We start from the raw sequence: 21,010 nt of genomic DNA, 5'->3' as shown, positions 1-21,010 counted from the left end.
TATTATTGGGATTTGATGGTTATTTATTAGGTAGTTATTCTCGTCGAGATATTTAAATGCTTCCGGAGGGATTAAGCCAACAGGTAAGCATCTTTCGTAGTACATAGGTCTTTCCATGAATGGAGCTGAGATCAAATTGTTAGTTTTGTTTTTTATCGAATTTTTTATATGATTTCTATGATTTATATATTATTTCAGTTTAATAATGAAACAGTCTATTCTTACGATTCCTGCTCTATTATATAAATTATAATTACTCACTCTTTTTTTATAATTATTATAATCATAGCGATACCAGTTAAGACATACACGGAGGCATTTTCTTTCAAAAAGTCTTAGCTTTTCCATGTAACTAGCACTGATATTAAACCAGATGTTGCAACCGTATGTGAGAATGGGTCTGATTAACGTTTGATATGCTATTATTTTTGTTTTTGCGTTTAGGTGAGGGGAATAAAAAAGTCTATGAATTTTTTTGAATGTATTTGCGGCTTTTTCTAATTGATTTTTAATATGTAAGTTGAATTTTAATCTTCCGTCGAGCGTAATACCTAAATATTTTACTTTATTAGAGTGTGGTATTTGTGTTATTTGGTCAGCTTCAGTATCTATTAATTGAAATACTTTCCAATGTCTTTTATTTTTCCTGGATTGGTTCCTTAATGTATTGCGGAATAGAATCGTTTCGCATTTTTTGCGTTTATACTTAAGCCCCAGTTTCTGTAATAGACTTTATTTTATCGTATAGTTTTTGCAATTTGTCTTGAATGATCGTAGCGTCTTTATTTGCTATGTAGATGATTAGATTATCCGCAAATGCCAGTCCGTAGGTTCCATGTTCCTTGTTTATATCAAAGAGTTTCAGTAATTTCGCCGTAAAGATGTTAAACAATATTGGGGAATTGACCATGCCTTGTTGAAGTCCTCTGGTAATTTCGTATGCCTTTTTTGAGATATTATTTAGAGCGACTACGAACTTTCTTTCTCTTATCGTGTTATTTATTAGTTTAACTAAGTGGCTAAGAGTATTGTATTTAAGTAGTTTGTATATCAATCCGTCTAACCAGACTGAATCGAAAGCTTTTCTTAAGTCAATAAGGGCAGCTCCAATCATCTCATTATTATGCCTTATATGAAATTAGCAATAGAATAGAACGTGGCCGATTTTTACGTCGACGATTAATCATCCTACGACGAGAAATTTTTTATTGTTATGTTTGTTTATATTATTATGACGTTTATATAGCCACGAATAGGTTTCATAGGAAAAATTTGTAAAGTAAACAAATTCCGCGTTGGTCATTACAATTGAATCTTTAACTTGCCTCGTATGTTCAAAATGTTAATCATTATTTTGGCAATGCGATTTATTTCATTAGCGAGAGTGAAATCCAGACACTCTGCAAATCATCAGCCGAATTGTAATTGCCGTTAACACATAACACTCTTTTCCGTTATTTTTCTTACCAGCATAGCAATTATTGCTGCTATAACTTGACTCGCGTATAAAATATAACAAAAATTATATTCAGTCATTCAGTACTCCGAGCGGCAGATATATTTTCTTAACGTGTCGCACTTATGTAAACTTAAAGTAAGCTGCGTATAAGCGTTTTCCCACTAATTCCTTCACCAGAATCTGCACTTCGAGTCTACGTTTACTGCTTTTTTTTCAATAAATTCGGTTAACCGCATCTCCGAAACAAAGGCGTCACCGATATACTACACGCGCATATCCCCATGCATATGCAAGCGTGTAATACATACGCGGCTCCGAAAAGCCGTCGATTGCGTATACGCCGCTGAACCAGCTCGCGACAAACGCGACGCGCAAATTGCATCGAGAAATATATAGAAAAACACGCGTTCGCTCGATGCCCCGACACATGTACAATTTTTCTTCTTTATGTACAGGCATAGTCCGTCATTCCTAAAATAAAGTTAAAAAATAAATACACGTAGACGCATACGCAAATGGAAAAAAAAACAAGCTAAAAACCCAATGACACAGAAAAGCTTCCCCCAAATTTTTCCCCGATCGAACAGGCTTGCAGTAGAAAAAAGTAAATTTTCTCTGAAAGCCGCCGCGTCGACAGGCGAATTCGCGTCGGATTTCGCGCGCGCATAAATTGGAAACTCGACAAGCTCAGGTCGCGCACACACACATGCACACAAGCGCACGTATTTCTATACGCGCTATTGCAGAATGGACCTAAACCAGAGTCTCGTACGGGCGAAATTTCGATAGCCGCGGCTAATTTCAATACCCCCGCGTTAGTCCGCTCTCTCTCTCTCTCTCTCCCCGGTAACGCCGCCGCCGCGTGTGCGTTCATCAACGGGCACTTGTTCGCGTGTGAGCCAGTTTATATATGGATATCAGCTAGAAAGCCCGCGAAAGTTTCCGCCTCGCGCAGTGTGTGCGGGGCCGCGCGCGTCCGATCGAATAGCGACCGGGACAGTATATAGAAGCTCGATCCATTGGTTTCGAATTTTCCCGCGCGTTTGTGCGTGTTTGCGAGCTTTTTAACATGGAATATATTTGATGGATTGTTTTTTGTTTGGTTGTTAATTCGAAGCATTCTATTATGTAATAAGCGAATGAAGATTGTAGGTTGAAAGTTTGAGCGGGAAATTCAAACGTTCTTATTTCAATATACACGCAAAATTGAAATAAAAAACCGTCCACGCCTCTATTTTCGAATCGCGAGCATCTAGGGGTCCGCAGTTCGCGAAACTCTCTCTCTCTCTCTCTCTCTCTCTCTCTCTCTCTCTCTCTCTCTCTCTCTCTCTCTCTCTCTCTCTCTCTCTCTCTATCTCTCTATCTCTTTCCACGTGGGCCGAAAAAAGTCGATGAAACGTGTTCCGCGCTATAGACCGGCGTCCAGCCGGGCAAACATACCCACAGCGCCAATAGCTACACGAATAGCTCTCGTTGGGTATATAGATGCACACAACACAGAGGCTGAAAAAGAGAGACGCGCGGCGACAACTCGCGCTACCGGTTTAGCACCGCTGCTGTGTGTCTATACACACGGACAACCCGCGTATACAGTGAGAGAGAGAGAGAGAGAGAGAGAGAGAGAGAGAGCCGAGGGTGGATAAACAGGCAGGAAAGTGGGATAGCGTTATACCCCCCCCCCCCCCCCCGATATATACATATACTCGTCAATTATATTTCGCGATGTGACAACACACGTTGAGTGGAATTCGATCCTCGTGTACGAGCCTTAAGCTTCGCCGGCGCCGCATCATATGCAGTTAGGGAAACCTACCACCGGCTGCAGTGCAGTATGTGTGTAGCATCAGCTGACGCCGCGCGCACATACACTGTTTGATTAGGCTTTTCCTTTCTGTTTGGGTGTAACTTTAGACCAGTTTCAATTATCTTCGTTACACATAAAATAATAATGCGATACGCGCGCGTTCGCGGAACAGGTGTACGGTGTCGCGCGGCTCTCGCTGTTCGACGACTGAGGATCGACAAGTTTCGATTTGTCGCTCGAAGGATTATTTCATGTAGGTACCTTGTGTATGTGTATCGTTAGAATTACACAAATCTGCGTCGCGGCGACTATAATATACTACTTTTTTATCCAAAACGTTCTCCGCAACGATAAACAATCGATAAACCGAGAACCAGCGGCCAATAAACTCCGAACGAATATAATCGCAGCGTGCTTTAATACAACATTTAATGCGAGCGCGCTCTCCCGAGGTTAAAAAGCCTCGGCTATCCCAGCAATTCCGCATATTTCACGCGGTCGCCGGTGCGGCGCAGCGCGAAATATATCACTTCTTAATTAGAGTCGCGAGTCTCTTCATCTCCCTCTTTAGCCGCTCGTTCGCTCGACGGAAGTCCCGACGAGTAATTTCGCCCGACGTTTTACAGAAGGAAGCGGAAGCGGAGATAAGAGCCATTTTCGACGCTGTGTAATGCTAAAATTTCTCTTGTTTTTATTGTAGTTGAAAAAAAGAGCTCGAGCGAGTATAAAACAATTAAAAAGCAGTCTGTCTCGGATAAACCGAGCGTTAAAAGGACCACTTCCTCTGTCGGTCGGCCATTAAAAAGAAGGGGCAATAATCAACCCCTCAAAGAAAATTCTTTGCGCGATCCTCCAACGCAAGCGCGCGAGAGGGCTGGCAACCCTTTTATATCCTCCATCGTGGTTTCACTCGCGGTTCCGGCCATCTGCCTTTTCTGTCTGACTTTGCCTTCGTCGTCGCGGAGGTAATTTCTAGCCTTGCTCATTTAAAAAAAGAGTCTTGCATTTAGCTTATTGACTTTTAATCAAACTGTTAGAAAAAGATCTAGTCGCAGTCCAGTTCTTTTTTCTTTTCACTTCACCCGACATTCTCACGTTACTGCGTTTACACCGTTCCCTCTGTCTCCCCACATCTCCGCTCGGCACATCGGTCTCCCTTGAACACGTATACGTATACACTCCGAAACGACGAGGCGGGCAATCACGTGCAATCACGGTCACGCATTATAAAACTACCCCAGCGGGAGAGATAAAGCCTCCCTTCTATAGCTGCTCTCGAGAGCTTGTATTTATTCGGCTTATCTCCTTTTTTATGTCTCTATTCCGCGCGATCGCTTCATCTGCATCTGACTTATCCCTGGGCGTGATGCGCGCGATCGCACATTCGAAGGAAGAGACGTGTGTGATCGTTTCGAGTCAGCGGGGATCTCTATATTTAAACGTATTGATTTTTATACCAACTATTTTTGCTAAACAACACGGCTTTTAAAAACATGACGATTTTACATCGCAGGCGATTAATGACCGATCGCGATCCGAATAAACATTCGTGCCGGTTGAACGTAGCATTCGATATCTCCCCTTTCATAATCGAGCCAATCGTCCAGTGGCAAAGAAGCTATACCAGCCGAAAACGCGGTACACACCTTATACCCTCGGATCACACGCAAAGAGCAAGAGCGACAGTAGCAGCTCGGCTACCACTGACGCGAAAAGGGAGGGATCTCAAAGACCGGTCCGGTTAGAGAGCGGCATAAACGTCAGCTACTCTCCCTCTCCAGACGCTTACACGCGCGCGCACACTAGGTACCTGCTGCACCCTTCCCTCTTTATAAGCGCGTTCGCGTTCGTAAACTGGACGGCGCGTATCTTTACGGGCCATAAAGGCCGGCCCTTGTTACCGGCCGCGAGCCGTGGCCACCAAGGCACCGCACACCGGCCGTACTCTCCCCCCTACCCCTATGGCTTTATCGCGCGCGCGGCTGCCGAGGTTTATATAAAGAGAGAGGAGAGAGAAGGTCCGAAACTCTCTTTCTCTCGTCTATAGCTATATTGCTCTCTTTGCGCCGGAGCTCGTTTTCTCACGCGAGAGGCGAAGAAAAAGTTGGAGGGAGAGAGTGGACCGATATAAAACCGGGACTGCAAGTCCGAGCTTTTTGAAGTTTCGCTGCGGAAATTCGATTCGGCGGATTGCTGGGGGTGAAGGAGGGGAGAAGAGAAAGACTTTTTTCTTTTTATTATATGGTCGGAGTTTGACCGAATGCTGATAAGCGCTTGGGGGGCAAAGTCATTTTGTTTGCGGGAGGACGTTTTTTTTCGCGAGTTTCGTCTTGTGGAGATAAGTGACGCGGACTTTTCGTTGCAGTACTTGACGTACTTGAAACAGAAAAATGTATATAGGAATTATGCTTCAAAAGCGTAAAGCGATCACCTTTTGTAGCCCCTTATAGGCGTCCCTTTGCCTCGTGCCCTAAATCTTCTATCCTAAAAAAAGCAGCGAAATGTAACCAAATCACGATAGCCAAACGACATCTTATCTCTCATCCTCCTTTCTCCCAAATCAAAGCTCTCAAATCCAACAGCTTACCGACTTATCGGACTTTGTTTCCTCGGCTATATTGACGTAGGATTTTCCCTGCATACATAATACGTGTTTAGCAATTTTGGACCAAATGGACGGAAAATCGTGTGTAGGGGTTGTCTGGACGCAAAGTCGCTCATTGAATGCGCGAATGTATACGGCTATAAGTCAGGAGAGAAATTTATGAGGGAGGAAGAGAGATTGAGATTTCTGACGCTCGATATGTTTTGGACAATCGATTATTTTTTGCCTTTGCTGCGAAGCATTTAATCAGGAATAATAATTAAAATTACTTTTGCCTGAACAGAATAGCACCGTAAGTTAAGCAGTCAAACTATCATTAAGCGAAGCTTGGTCTCTCGGGCTTCTCTTCAACCGCGAGGGTACACCCACTGGGTATACAAAAATCTTCCGCAAAAGTTCACACAAACGCCCACGAAATCCCAGCTCATCAGCGCCACATTCGCAAGCAGCGGATTTCGCAAGAATGTAAGAGTAAAACAGCCCGATGAATCAATCTCGGGCCCTATATACGCCAGACGGTCCCAAGCGGCAACGAGCACCGGGTAATGAAGACGTCACGGGTGTCCCGCACGCGGGCTATACTATAGGGGACAATGCGGACCACGGGGGGCACGCGTAAACGATGTCACGGCTTCGGCTTTGTTGCGTCGTGCCTCTGCGCTTTTTTCTATATGTCTCATCCGCCAGGGGCTGCTTCTTCGGATGCGCCTGACATCGTGTGCCAACGATTCTTTTGGTTCGCCTCGTGTACACACGTCCTTTGAAATGGGCCACGGCTGGCGGTATTCGGCCTATTGTCGGCAGGGATGCGGCCCGTTTTGTGTATGGCTATATTGGTGCCTCCGGGGAAATGGATTTTCGCCTCTCTCTCTCTCTCTCTCTCTTGCGTCGGCAGAGCTTTGTTCGGTAATGATTCATAATTCCGCGTGTGCCTCGAGAGTTCTCGTTTGCTGCTGAAGAGATGTAGGTAATGGCAATGTTATCTATTTTTATTTTTGCACTTTGTCTCAGCCGTCTTACTCACAGAAAACAAAAAAATCCTACACTTGAAAAATCACACAACTCGCCGATCCCCATCGATTATAACTCTCCGTCAAATCTGCCGTTCTCATCGGTCGCGTGCCTGTCCCGACTCAAAACCCCCTGACCCCCATATCATCCCCCCAATACACCCTCTCCTGATCCTTCTCCCATTTTCCAACAGCCTCTCTTTTCAGTATTCAATCCAGATCGCGCGCGTCCATTCCTCCGAGCTTTCCGTTGTTCCCGCGCGCATCATCGGAAAACGATCGATTCGCGCTCCCTCCCTCTCTCTCTCTCTCTCTCTCTCTCTCTCTCTCTTTCCTTCTTCCAATAAAGCGCTCACGCAACTGTTCGGCCGAACACACACACACACGCGAGCGCGCGCGTAACAAACAGATGCACTTTTGCACGCAGCAGCTGCCGCACGCACTCGAATGCTCGATGAATGGAAGTAGCGCGTTCGCAGGTATGTTGCACACACAAACGCGCGCGTGTGTGATGCAGCATTGAAAGGAAATCGGGTTCGGAGAGTGGAACGCCACTGCGCGCGCGGGCCGATTACTTTTTCGAGAGCTAGCGGCAGGAAGATTGAAAAGCGAGTCAACCAGTCGAGAAAATTTCGATGCGATAGTGTGTGCGCGAGTAGTGCGGCTGCATTATATATTGTGGATGCGCTGATGCAGTTCGTTGCGCGCTCGCGATGATGATAAGTGGAGGCTGCCTTGTTTCAATTATTTTTTCATCCGTCATTTTTTAAAAGACGCAGGCGATTTTAGGAATTAAGCGATCGTTCAATTTCAGAGCAGCGCAACAATAGCCGAAATTCAGACGTCAAAATCGTCCTGGTCCTCATAGCCGCCAACCCAAAAACTGCCTTTCACGAGCGCTGACGCGCGAAGCGACAGCTTATTAAATGGTGCGTATACGGGGTCGAGAATGCGCGGGGTGGTCTATCGCGCGTCTTCGGGGACACACGGCGCATTGGTCTCTGCCACCGTCGTCGTTATTGTGCGGCAGGAGATACGGCGAAATTGCGTGTGGCTGTGTGTGACTCGAAGAATTTTCTATTCCTCCTGGCGTGTGCACACGCTTCGGTGGAATATTAGCCGCGGTTATTGTCCCTCGCTGACAAATATTTGGCGGTCGTCGCACTGGGCGAGAGATGCGCATTGTGTATGCGTTATGGCGAGAGAGGAAGCGTCAATTGTGGGGAGAAATTTTGAAAATCTTTATTATGAGCATTGTGCCTTGTGACGGTTTGGGGTATAGAGTATTTAGCTCGTTGGCTAGCTCGAGGAGATTTTGAGAGTCATCTCGCTGCGCGAATATTTTGAGGTAAGGCTATTCTTATTTTTGTGAATGTGGATGGCTGTGTATTTGTTGTGACCCGCGCGTTTCCTAATTTTGTGTGGCGCTGATGTAGATCTCGAAATTTTGATGACTCATGCAAAGATTGAAGTGATATTCAGAATTGTATTTCGAACGTATCTTCCGCTAGTTGAATTTTAGAAAAAAAGTGAAATTCTGTAAAATGAATCAAAGTATAGCCATAAATTAATAAAAAATAATTTTTACAACACGCTCCACATAAAAGCCTCTCCTCTTACCACGAAACTGCACTGAAACCCACCCATCGATTCCAGTTCATCGTCTCGCCGAGCATATTGTCCCCAAAAAAAAACTCCAAAAATGTAAATACCTCCCAAAAAAACGCCATAAAAAGCGTGTCTCAATAAACTCTCGACACCTCCCTCGATACAATCCCTTTATCCTCGGCACTAAATCCTATACTTAGTCTCACGAAATCGAGAAGATTTCCAGCTAGATCACGAACAGAGATATCACACGGAGCGCGCGAGTGAAGAACTACTCGGTATTAGACACAATAAAAACGCGGCACAAAGTAGCGCACACGCACACACGCATGAGGGGAGTAGAATTCAATCTGGACACTCGCACCTATATATAATACGGAGAAAAAATGGGCGGAGGGACGCATCGAGTGGCAAAATATTGGGCCCCGCGGCGCGCGCGCGCGCGCCCGAACTCGACGAACTCATTTTTCATAGGTTTCAGGGGAGAGAGAGTGAGAGAGAAAGAGACCCCCTCTTCGTGTATAGTTTCGGTCTTTTCTGGCGAGTTTTGACACCCGTGTAGGTTTATAGGTAGTCGCAGAGGCTATTGCTTCGCTGGCGATTTATGGGAGATGAGAGAGAGAGAGAGAAAGCGTGTATTGATATGTTTCAATTATGGTAATGGATGTGTTCCGTTGAACTTCGTGAGTGCGAGCTTTTTTTCATGGTAGAGATTTGAACGAGAACTGTTTTATTGTAATAGGTTCGGATGAATTTCAGCTTGTTTTTACCGTCTGCATTAAACGGACATGCCTGTGAATTATTATATTTTGGCCTTTATCAGCTTGAACTTTTCGGCTCTCTACAGTTTCTGGCTATCGAAGATAGGTGGCGCATGCATATTCCCTTGTTTCCCTTATACTATATGTGTACGCAGCATTTATATAATGATGATCGAACTGGTGTTTTTAGGTCCGCTATATTTGAGCTGCTAGTGCTATAACTGCAAAAGTTAAATGTAAATTTTTCATGTTAGTTAACTGTGGTTTCGAACAAAGCTTAATTACCACTCAAAAATATAAGCGCAGCAAAACTATGTTGAATCAGTCGTAGTATAATATTTGCATTGCTATAAGACTACTTTCGCCATTCATGCTATAACCTGATTCAATTTTGTAATCAACTTTAATTTCTTGTAACATTTGTTCAGACAACGTTCTTTTCTTTCAAACAAATTTTAGGAAATGGGTGTGAAAATTCTACAAGCCATACTAGCTAGTATCACGACGACTGTTAAACGAACAACGTACCTTATAAATAAGTAGTACGAGTAAACGAATGTACAAACGATTTCGATAATGATTTCCTAATAAACCACAAACTTCGATAACACACCAAACAAAAAATTTTCAAAATCAAAGTCAAGCCAAAGTCAAGAAAAAGTATAGTAAGTCAGTTACGCATACCAAAAGCCACTGCACGAGGAGACTACAGTATATAGTCAACTCTGCTTCACAGACACACGCGCAGCTCGAGAAAAAGCATCGAACCCCCATTGGCGATCGTCGAATCGTGACATATATATTTATGTTGTCACCCCGAGCTCCGACCGTGAGGAAGAAAAGACGAGCGAGCTACCGTGCGCCGCGATGCTATGGGCTATGGAATTTCTCGATATACCGAGAGATGCGACTATCTTCCCCCCCAATAACGGCGTCACAATGCAGCGTTCTGGGGAGCCCCGGTACTACCTGTCGCCTTGCCAAAAACCATCGGATCGAATCGTGCGATGAAAGGGACGCATTTTCAAGTCTTGTATGGGAGCGTAAAATTTGTCCGGATGACGGACGTGCGTGCGTCTCTCGATGGAGAGATGCCTATTCAAGAGCGAGGATGTGGACTTTTTAATGGATTGCATGATTTTTTTCGACTCTGCGGGGTGATTTCTGGGAGAGAGCACAGAGAGAGAGAGAGAGAGAGAGAGAGAGAGAGAGAGAGAGAGAGAAAGAGCGCGAGAGAGAGACAGAGAGAGACGGAATTTTCATTCTGGGTGGTTTGTTATTAAAAAATGAATTGGGAAAGAAAAAAGTTACTTTTAATAGTGTTAAATTAATTTTTTTTAAATTTGAAAATATAAATCATTGTTCAAAAAATGGAGCCTCTATATGAGCGTAACCAGTTTTTACTCGGCATACCTGTTTCCCAGACAGGAATGGGGGCAATTATTTCCACGCTATCGAACCTCATTGCAAAGAAAGCAGTTTGCTTCTTTAGTGCAGCTAACGTTCTTTCTTTTTGATACACTTTGGGGGATGGGTGAGAACGTTTTCGGAGTCGTAAAATTTGTCAGGACTTCGTACACCGAAAATTTCTGTGAAATTTCACGACAATGTACATACTTTTACTCTGAGAAAGTTCCTCCGATTGTATGTCCCTGGGTGTACTTCGTATCAAAGGATATAAAACCCATTCAGAAGTCTGTATAAATGATACGTCTCACGTACGCGATATTTTCTTCTAAAAAAATCGCCGCATTGACGCTAACCAAAGCATCGCGCATAAACACGCAACAAGTAAATCCCAAAAGCGCGGAAGTATATAACATCGCGCTCGTCGAAGGAAAGAAAAAATCCGTAAAACCAAAAATTCCCCGAAATCCAGGAGGATGTTGTCGGCAAGCCACTGCTCCGCCTAATGGCATTTCGCTGTAGCCCAATTAGGAAGATCGCCTCTAGAGGATAATAAAGGTCACAGGGGGTCCTTTAAGTCCGCCTTGCGCAACGTGTATAGGTATACCCGTCACATATAAGTGGCGGCGCGCGTGCCGCGGTTGTTGTTGCAACTGCCAGGACAGGACCGACAGTTGGCCAGCATTCATCTGCTGCTCTGTAGTATCGATATAGGAATCGGGAGGCGCGCGAGGACTTCCGGTACGAGCGCGCGACGAGAGAGAGCGCAAGGCTTTTGAAGTTCCTCCTTGAGTGTCGTACGGTTTTGAAATTGGCCGCGTGTGTATGGTACGTTGGCGGGGGTGGAGACACACTTGTGATCGGCAGTCGTAAACGTGTGATTTGTATATGCATGTGCGGAGGGTTGGTTTGGATACTCGTCGTTTTTTAGTTGCGGCTTTTAGTGAAATGTTTTTAAAAATTTTCATATAAAAAAAATCATACTTTTTGTCATTTCTATTTTGAAAATAACTTTTTTACAAATTTTTTATAGACATGTAATTGTGATAATGCTCTTTACATTTACGCAGGGTCCTCTCAACATAGCTATTTTACTACCGCCATATACCTCGATAAAAAGACACCTTATAAACTTTATACACCCTGTTTATATACAACTGCGGAGAAAATAAGTATCCGACTCAAGTGACTCCACATAATTCAGCTCCTTATTCACTCACACTAACAGCCCATAAAAAATGTTCGTCAGCTATATATACGCGCGTATACCTATGCACGACAAAGAAATCTCGCGGCGGTGCATTGGAAAAGTCACAAAAAGAGGTGTGAATGGGCCAACGGGTGGATGCTGCACTGCGCGATCAACGAGGATAATGCAATAAAAAGAGGGCGTAGAATCTCGCGTACAAAGCTTCTGAAATCTCGCAGCTGAAGAAAAAAAAGGGTCGGACGGATCTTTATTTCGTATCTCGCGCGCTTCTTTCAGCCACGCCAGGTCTTTCATCGCCTGCGCACCGCGTCGCTAACCGAAAATTCGCGATTACTACTTTTTCAACAAATCGACATAAACAAGCTGCGATGTTCATTTAATTTCAAATATTTGCATCTCGGAGCTACTCAATCTTCGAAAACTCTCTTTCTATCCTCCCAAATCCGCGTAATCCCCAAAAAATCAAACATCGATCATCCGCCTCGCGCGCTCGGAAATAAACAGGCCAATAAAAATACCGTAACGATGAAAATACTTACCCCGCGTCGACGCGTCTCAAAAGACAAGAAGAAAAATAAAACGTTCCAAACTCGAGAGAGAAGATACACGTCGTCGTCGTGGCCCCTCGTTCCAAGATTTATATATACGTGTGCTACGCACGAGCGCGTGTTTGACTCGACCTCTTGATCTATGAAGAAAAGCTCTACAGATGCAGCTGTCCTCGCGCGCGTGTCAACCCCTTCGGCCGTACAAGAGGCTGATTAAATAACTCGGAGGAGATAGTTTACGAGCGATGGCACGCGCTGGAGAGACTTGATCGATTCGGGCGTGTGGATGGAAATAGGATAGTTTGTCTTCTGGATTTTCATTTTTTTTCCGTTCGTTTATTTTTTCGAGTTGGAAGAGAGGAAGAGGATAGATGACGGCGTGTGTTTTAGTCGCCTGTGGAGCCGACGTGATTTAATTCGATTTCGATGCAGTTTGTGTTTATGCGTAGCCTTATGATCACAAATACTACAATAATGTTATTCGTTTAAGAATTAAGTTCGGGGAAAAGGCTTCTTTGGTAGTAAAAATTTTCCGTCGATGATTTCCTTTTACGACTACGTTAAAAAAAAACACGAGAATAGCGCTTGTGTTATCAGACCATAAATATCAACCCTGCAGTAGCTAATAACCTCCTTTTTAATATAATTCGTAGAAAAAATCGCTTCAGCGCCTCCGTCTTCCGCAGAAAAAATTCCCTCGCAGCTAAAAACGCATCAACAATGCACACATCGTAAACTATGAAGCAACTTTCCCCGACCCGAAAAAAACCCTCTCGCATAATATACACACCTTTTCGGACCAAAACACCGGCGCGTCTTTAACTCGCTCCAAAAAAAATAAAACATAAAGAATCTCCTCAGCCCGAGCACGAAGTATCTCGTGATCTTACGGCCGTCGTGCGTTTCTCGAAAAATCGCATCATCTCACCCCCTGCATCGTGGGCCAGCTATTCCAACCCGTGCATACCCCGCGTCAATTTTTTTCCTCTCGCTCTCGGATGATATACGATCGGGCAGCCAATTTTCACAAAGATTCGACCGAGCTCTGAGGAGCATAGTCGTACTTTTTACGAGCGCGTGGAAGACAAAAAAAACAGCAAGACAAAGCCAGGCGTAAAACCATCATTTTTTTGCTCGATTTTTTCTCCCCTTCGCACGAGACCGCAGCAGCGCAGGGTTGAGGTTTTAATTTTTTTTTCGCCTCCGACGCGAGGGCGTCGAGAGTAGGAGGAGGAGGAGGAGAGAAAGAAAAACACACGCGGCAAGTAGCCAGCGAAGTCGCGCACAATGGGCCGGCGGTGCGCCGCGCGAGGGGGTCTTAATTTTTATGGATCTCTCTCGCTCGCTAGCTAGCTCTCTTGGGTTAAAAAGGGAAGGAAGAGCGCGCACAGAGGCCCTCTTTTCGACTTCCTCACTTCTGGCGTGCGGCGGTATAAGCGGCTACCGGACGACGCGTCCTTTTACAGCCTCCATAAAGTCCAGGCCTGCTGCTTTTCGTTCAAGCGCGTCTTCGTTAGTTTTTCAAGCCGCGTTTGGGCCGTCGGTGGAGATCATCGGCGGGAACGCGATAGCAAAAAATTGACGAAAAAATCGCGGAAAAAGCGATGCATAATCGGCTCGGGATTAGTGGCCGTTGTTTAGGGGCTTGACTTGGACGGTAGAGGTGATCATGGATTTTATTGTGGACGAAAATGGGGTTATTTGGGCTGCGAGCGTGTTTTATATTTTTGCGGTGGGAGATTTTTTTCGCGCTTATACCCTTGTTTTTTCGCTGCTTCGCTGCGGAAAAATGCCGAGGGAAGTTTGTTTTACGGGATAAAGAGGAGGTGTGCAAGTTCGTTATTCGTTGGGACGCTTTTTTGCTCGTTTTTTTTGGGAGAGAAGGAAAGAAGCAGAAATATTTGTGGAGCCGCAATAATTTCGTGGAACTGTGTACTTGCAACAGGTGATTTTAAACAAAAAAAAAAAAAAATCACGAGATCTCGGCTCCCACACTCATTACAACTCCTGGCTATATTGTGCGAGCCCAGATTGATAACCCAATATAGAGACCTCACACCAAAATGGATTTCTTCCCATACCGCCCAGCGCATCATTGTCCTCCCCCAAAACCGGCTGCATCCCTCTCTCGATCTCGATCGTATTCCCATCGCTTCCTCTCGCTGCATCCAAAGAATATCCACGTAACATCCCTATACGCGCTTAATACAGCCAGTATACGGCCGGAAAGGGCGAGACACTCGCGCTGTATATAACACACGCGGATCTTTTTCCTCCACACACATACATCCACATACCGTATAACAGTAGAGACACACCCATTTGTGCGCGCGCGTGTAACCGAGCGCGCGGCTACTGTGCGCCGCAGCGAAAAGAAGGAGGAGATCAAGCGAGCGAAGAAAAGCCGGACCTGAAAAGTATAGGATATCGCTTTCCTGTCCGAGGCCAGACGCACGCGCGTTTGCGTACAAGAGAGAGAGAGAGAGAGAGAGAGAGAGAGAAAGAGGGAAAAGACGACGACGGTTCACCGCCATACTGCCGCGCGCCGCGAAACGACTTTTTTTCTTTTTATACGAGAGTTTCTCGATTTCTCGTTTTCCTTAATCCGATTTTATTTTGCTCGCGAGGGATCGGTTTGTTGGAAAATTTTTTTGTGGGCTACTGATGTAATTAAAAGACACGTAGTATAAAAAGTTAACGTGAGCTACTCAGCATACTTACCCCAAACGAACAAAGCGAAGCCGGCATACGATTACCGAAACGCGCGGCACATCCTAATGCAATTACCATTCAATAAAGATCAAAGAAAAGAAACTCCGCTCCCGCCCAAAACACACCGCTCTCTCCGCGCACCGGCACAGTGGCTCAAGTGTCATCCGCAGCGCGCGAAAGAAAGCTCCTTAAAAAAGTCCTCCCGAAATCCCCGCGTATAAAAAAGAGAAAGTACACAATGCGCGAGCCGCGCGTAAGCCAGGTCATAATAGTACCGGAAAATTTCAGAGTGTATACATATATAGAGCGCAGCGGCTCACAATGCACCCGCGAGCGGGGACCATTTTGGCCGGAGCGCCATTGTGTCGCGGTGCCCCGGAGGATCGCGTTACCCCGTCGAGGCGCGATAGCATCAGCGGCACTGGAGATTTTTATCGCGAGCGCGTGTTATGCGAGTAGAGAGAGCTCTGTTATATACGCTGATACCGAAGCTTGTAATTTGGGATCTGCGACTTTTAATCGCTGGCGATTTTTCGTCCGGCGTTCTCTTCGTCTACTTTTTTTGGGCTCGTTGGGTTGGGTGTACATAATAGGTAAATAGCCGGCGGGCGTTTTGGATTTTGAAAAATTGGGCTGGATATGGCGATCGAGTTTTCGATTACAAAGCGTGTACGCGACGTATATATAGGTAGTGCGTCGGATAATCTTGATCGAGTGTGTACAATGCTCCGAGAGCGCAGGGACGCACATGTGTGTAAACAAAAGTCGAGATTACGAGTATACGGTTTATAAGAGTAGCGCTTGAATTCTAATTGAAGGTTTTGTGCGAGCGGTATTATGCCCATTGTCTTTCGACGCAAAGCTTATAGTGTGCCTTCAATGTTTGCTATTTCATCGTTATAAAACTTTATACTAAATTTTTTAAATAAAATAATTTTAAAAAGTTACCCGAGATTCGTGATAATTATGCTTATTAAATGATGAATTTTAACAAACTGATAATCGCCTATCCATATTTAAATGCAATTAATCTTTGGTTCGAATGCAGCCATGCAGGTATACGAAAAACGTAATGCAGCTACAAGGGTCGTACCGGTGTCGAGGGAAACGCTACTGGCTCTTCCGACGGGAAACTCTCGAAACTACAACACCTACTTTGTGCGGTGGCCAGTAGGACGCTTTGACCTGATCGATGCTAACTTACCAACCGAAGCTAAATGATTTTGTGATTTACCATGTGGCTCTGGATTCAGGTCGATCAATTGCCGACGGTTTTTCGATGTGTGGAAATATCAGGTAAAATTAAATCTGGTATTATCCGTGGAAAAGTACACAAAATACAGCGTGGATATCGCACTGTTGAATAGTTGCGTTTTAATTCTAAACATCGTTTTTATGTAAAAAGTTATGTTTCCTTTCCTCCAGCCAGCGTATGAATTAAATTACCGTGCAATACAAATGCCATTAGTTGTGATACTATTCAAAATGTTCCATCAGCTGATTACATGAAATAGAATCAAAAACAGACATTCCAAATACATCGAATATTTAATCGTGTATTGTATAATCGTTTGAGATTTTTTGTTGTTCTACAGCAAATAGAGTTATTCAATCACCTATATTAGAGAACATTAGATTTTTCCGATAGTTCTAAGTCCTGTTGATAAAATTCATACAATCTTTGCTTTATACGTACTACATACTTATGTACATTTCGTCATTGAAAAAAGTAAACAGTAGTTTCTATTTTTTTCTTATCAATCACATGCTCTTTTATAAAATAAACCGACGTTTTAAAGATAAAGTAACTCAAAAATATGTAATGAAAATAAGTCTTCAGAAAATTCCAGAGAGCGCATGCGAAATGTAACAAGTGTCAGCATCCACATTTGCGTCTTAGCTCCTCCAGTAGTGTGCAGAGGCGGAGCAAACTAAGAAAAACCCTCGAGAGAGATCCATATACGGCTGCTGCAAGCTCAGGGGTGTGGCGAAGAAGATAAAGCTCGACTTGCGCGAAGCTGCAAGGTAACCGCCCCACTTGAAAGTCTTAAAGGTACTTTCTATAAAATGAACACGAAATAACATGGAATGCACATATGGATATGTTATAAACATATTTTTATACAAATAATATTATAAAAAACGCACTATTGTTATATTTTCAGCTACGTTAGGTATTTAACTTATCACTTTGTGCTGTCGGAATTGAAATTCGTTCCCAAAAATAATAGTTAGCTTACCAAATGTTCTTCTTATATCTTTTTGTAGACATTAAGAGAATGCGTCATTCAGATTCGTATATATCATTGACTTTATGATATCAACTTACACTTTTTATCTCTGCGTTATAAAAGCGCAAAATGAACGCTTTTGCCACATTTTTCGAATGCTAAGTAAACAAACATTAACGTACTGAAACGTGCAATTTTTGTTTTTGAGAATATTTGAATGAACATGTGAGATACGATCAGTGTCTTAATCGATGCAATATTGCTATCATATTTGATGACACTATATACCATATGGCTTTCTTGAATGCATTAGCTCGAAATTATACATATAGTTATACCTATCCAGAGTGTAACATACATTGCTTAATAAAAATAAAAGCTACATCTGTTGTAGTTTTTGTATATAAATAATGTAGTCTATTTTAAAATAAATATGAATTATATCACTCGCTGTTTATTAATTTAAATTAACACAATAACGAAATTACGTTAAACAACAGAGCGTCTATCAGTCATCATCACCTCTAGATTTATCGTTACTAGAAACTTGAGTTTTCAAAGAATTGAATCGATTTTAATAGAATTAAATTGTATAGCCACAGACAAAGTAAAGAATTTTGAAAATGGTAAATGGTGAGATTTGACGAAAAAAGTCTACACATATATCTTATATGTGCCCCCCGTAATAGCAACCCATATAGATAAGAATACTGATAAAAAATGATTATTGAATGTATGATGTCTTGATTCACGTCTAATTTATATGTTTTATTAATATAAATAAATCTTGCATGTATGTCAAATTAACAAGAGTCGATTGAAAGTTCTGATAAGTATATAGTATATTATGCTTATATTGAACAATTTATAGCCAATTGTTTCAAATTACGTATATAAATAAGATGTATAGCATAAAAATAATTCAAGGGCGTACTAGTTTCTTGTAAATGCTTATAAAATGATAGGCCATCATTTTTAAAAATAATTTAAAAAAGCTTTCAATCTAAAAAATTCTGTGATGATTACAATACTAAGCTTTATTTTATTATTCTATTCCTTTCTATTTCTATTACAAAATCATGGTAATAAAACAAATTGTTCAAAAAAATGAATTTAGCGTTTTTTTTTTATTTTTGGCGTGTTCTCTACCCATAATAGTCATTTAAAATTTGTAGGATGAAGCAAAATTGAATTAATTAGTTACTTAAAACTCATTTGAACAACTGTTCATTCAATCATTTATCAATATTGCGCAATGAGTTTAATTAAAGCGTTTTACAAAAGTATATATACAGAGAATGTGTGACATTATTTCCACTTTTGTTAGCTCCCCCGTGAGGAGTCATTTCAAACTTTTAGCTTACTGGTTAGTATGATATTACCTACATTTTTTTAAATTCACTTCATCATTCTGAATTTTTTTACTATCATAGGAACAATAATATACACCTCTTGAAATTCTACGCCACATAAATACCATACAGCAACATGGCACGTTCTACATCGCTGTTGTGCCTGTTACTTTTGGCATTAGTTTGTCAACAACCAAACGTCAATGCCAACCCATTTTTGACGGCCAAAAAGGTTTTAGACTACGCGGTCAATCTTTACCAAAAAGTAGACAAGCTTCAAAAATTTCTTTCAACTGAACTCAACGAAGACAGCAAGACGGAAACAGACGAAAAAAGTATAGTTGAATTGGAAATCTACAAAAAGATGGATCAACTGTCTACGGATTTTCAAGACTTGAGAGACCGAATACTGGACAAAATGTCCAACGGTCTGAAGGATAAGCTGACCGAAAAAACTGACGAGCTTTTTAAGCATGTCAAAGATGTGCAGCGTCTGTACAAAACATTTTTGGATTTCTTCGCAAACGCTCAGAATTATGAATCCACGGAATTGAAGGATTTTGCAAATGTTGCCACGACTTTCAGTTTAGTTGAGTTGAAAGCGACTATCGAAAGGTTGCACGAAGCTTTAGTCGATCTCGATGTACGAAGGGACAGTATCATAACTATCCTTTCTCGAGAAAGTAGTGTGAGTATTTTTTTTTCTTCCTTTAAAATATGCTTGTGATTTGTACTGTACCAGTTTCTAACTTTCACACGTTGTCTTCTTTAGGCTGCTGATACCATGTGCATTCGCGGAGAGTCTTCACAACAACTCATACACACCCTATACAAAACTGTAGTTTTAACCGATGCTAAAGGGCTTCTAGTCACTCTTTACTCTTATGGATTGAAAGAGACATTCGAAAACAGTAAGGAAATAAGTTTAATTTTACACTCCTTTTCATTCTATCGGAATCTGATAAGTGTCCGTTTGTACTTCTCAGGAACTTACGAATTTAGAAAAAACAAGGAAATAGCTGATTTCTATGAAAGAACGGTAAATACGTTTTCCAAAGTTAGGGACGCCATGGCTGATGCCTCTCGAGAAGTATGGAGATGCGATACGGAAAAGCATGAAAAAGGTACTACATTCATTGAATTGACAAAATCCTCTAAACGGTATACTATAAGAGTTTTCAAAACAATTCTTACCTGATTTCAAAATCAATTTTCAAGATGTTACCTACTCGAAGCTTCAAGAAGTTTTCCAAGGATTCTTCGTGTACGAACCCGACACAACTCGCAGCAACTGGCACGCAGCAGTCTTCAGATGTTCGGCCTTGAAAGACGATCGATTGAGATGCAAGTCAGCTCCTTGCAAGGCCCAGCCAGAAGAGAGAAGATGTACAGGACATCTAAGAGACTGTCAATCCATTGCTCATAACATGCAACTTTGTCACTCTGTAAGTATACTCACATCCGAACAGTCACCGTGATATGATGTCTTTAAACCTTCTTCTAACTGCACGTGTTATCACGTGACAGCCTCCTGGCAGCGATCGCAGATACGATTGGATGAAAACTGGTGCTGGAACTTTGTATGGTCGTGATGGACCATGCGCTAACACCCAAGGTATTTGGGATATTCCTCCGTACCTGATCGAAAATTGCCTGTGTAATTGCGAGAGTGAACAAAGAGATGCGGACCGTTACTTCAGTCTTCTGGATGTGACGTCAGATGTTGATCAGAACAAGTAAGTTTATTCTGTAAAACCCGTTTAAGCAACATACAGGCACATTTCCGAATGTTAATTTTTGTAATAATGAATTACTTTTCCGCAGAGTCGTTACGGGAGTAAGGCTAAGAAAGCACAATCACGTATTCCACATCCAGATCCAACAAGGAACTTTGGAAGCCAACGGAACCATCAGCGGTACACTCGAATGGAAAGAGATCAAAGAAATATCCTCTTCCGATTTACTTTCAGATAAGGTTTCCAAGCATTTCTATAAAGTTATAGCCAACCCGCACGAGAACTTCGACAAAGAATTTAAGTACGATGACTGGACAGAGTTTTACAAGAACGATCTTGTATACGCAGTCACGTACGATCAGAATACCGTGTACCTTGACGATTTGGACTCAGGTCCGAATGCCCTTCTTACAGGATTGAGATTCCAACAGGTCAACGACGATTTGAGACTGGAGATACAATCAACGCCATTTGATTACACAACTGGAAAGCTCAAAACAGATCAAAGCTCGTGGACGGCTAATACTAATACCAGGCCCACAAGGTAGATAGGCAAATTTCTTCGTT

The 21,010-nt window shown here is 42.7% G+C and overlaps 1 protein-coding gene across 3 annotated transcripts in view; it reads left to right on the top strand.

Moving 5' to 3' along the window:
• The window catches only part of LOC100117668, a 144,157-nt gene that overhangs the window by 119,083 nt on the left and 4,064 nt on the right, over positions 1 to 21,010 (top strand). For 2 of the 3 annotated variants that reach the window (XM_031930988.1, XM_031930989.1), the window contains 8 exons: positions 16,173 to 17,149; positions 18,683 to 18,721; positions 18,789 to 19,395; positions 19,480 to 19,618; positions 19,694 to 19,831; positions 19,926 to 20,152; positions 20,235 to 20,443; positions 20,532 to 20,987. In XM_031930988.1, the coding sequence (XP_031786848.1) occupies positions 18,844 to 19,395; positions 19,480 to 19,618; positions 19,694 to 19,831; positions 19,926 to 20,152; positions 20,235 to 20,443; positions 20,532 to 20,987 (1,721 nt within the window). In that variant the 5' untranslated portion in view covers positions 16,173 to 17,149; positions 18,683 to 18,721; positions 18,789 to 18,843. The remainder of the gene's footprint in view (positions 1 to 16,172; positions 17,150 to 18,682; positions 18,722 to 18,788; positions 19,396 to 19,479; positions 19,619 to 19,693; positions 19,832 to 19,925; positions 20,153 to 20,234; positions 20,444 to 20,531; positions 20,988 to 21,010) is intronic. The other variant, XM_031930990.1, reaches the window with a different exon arrangement.

This window comes from Nasonia vitripennis, chromosome 5 (genome assembly GCF_009193385.2).
Source record: "Nasonia vitripennis strain AsymCx chromosome 5, Nvit_psr_1.1, whole genome shotgun sequence".
In the NCBI taxonomy this organism is placed as follows: Eukaryota; Metazoa; Arthropoda; class Insecta; order Hymenoptera; family Pteromalidae; genus Nasonia; species Nasonia vitripennis.
Note: the sequence above shows the minus strand (reverse complement) of the source record. Positions and strands in the feature narration are given on the sequence as shown.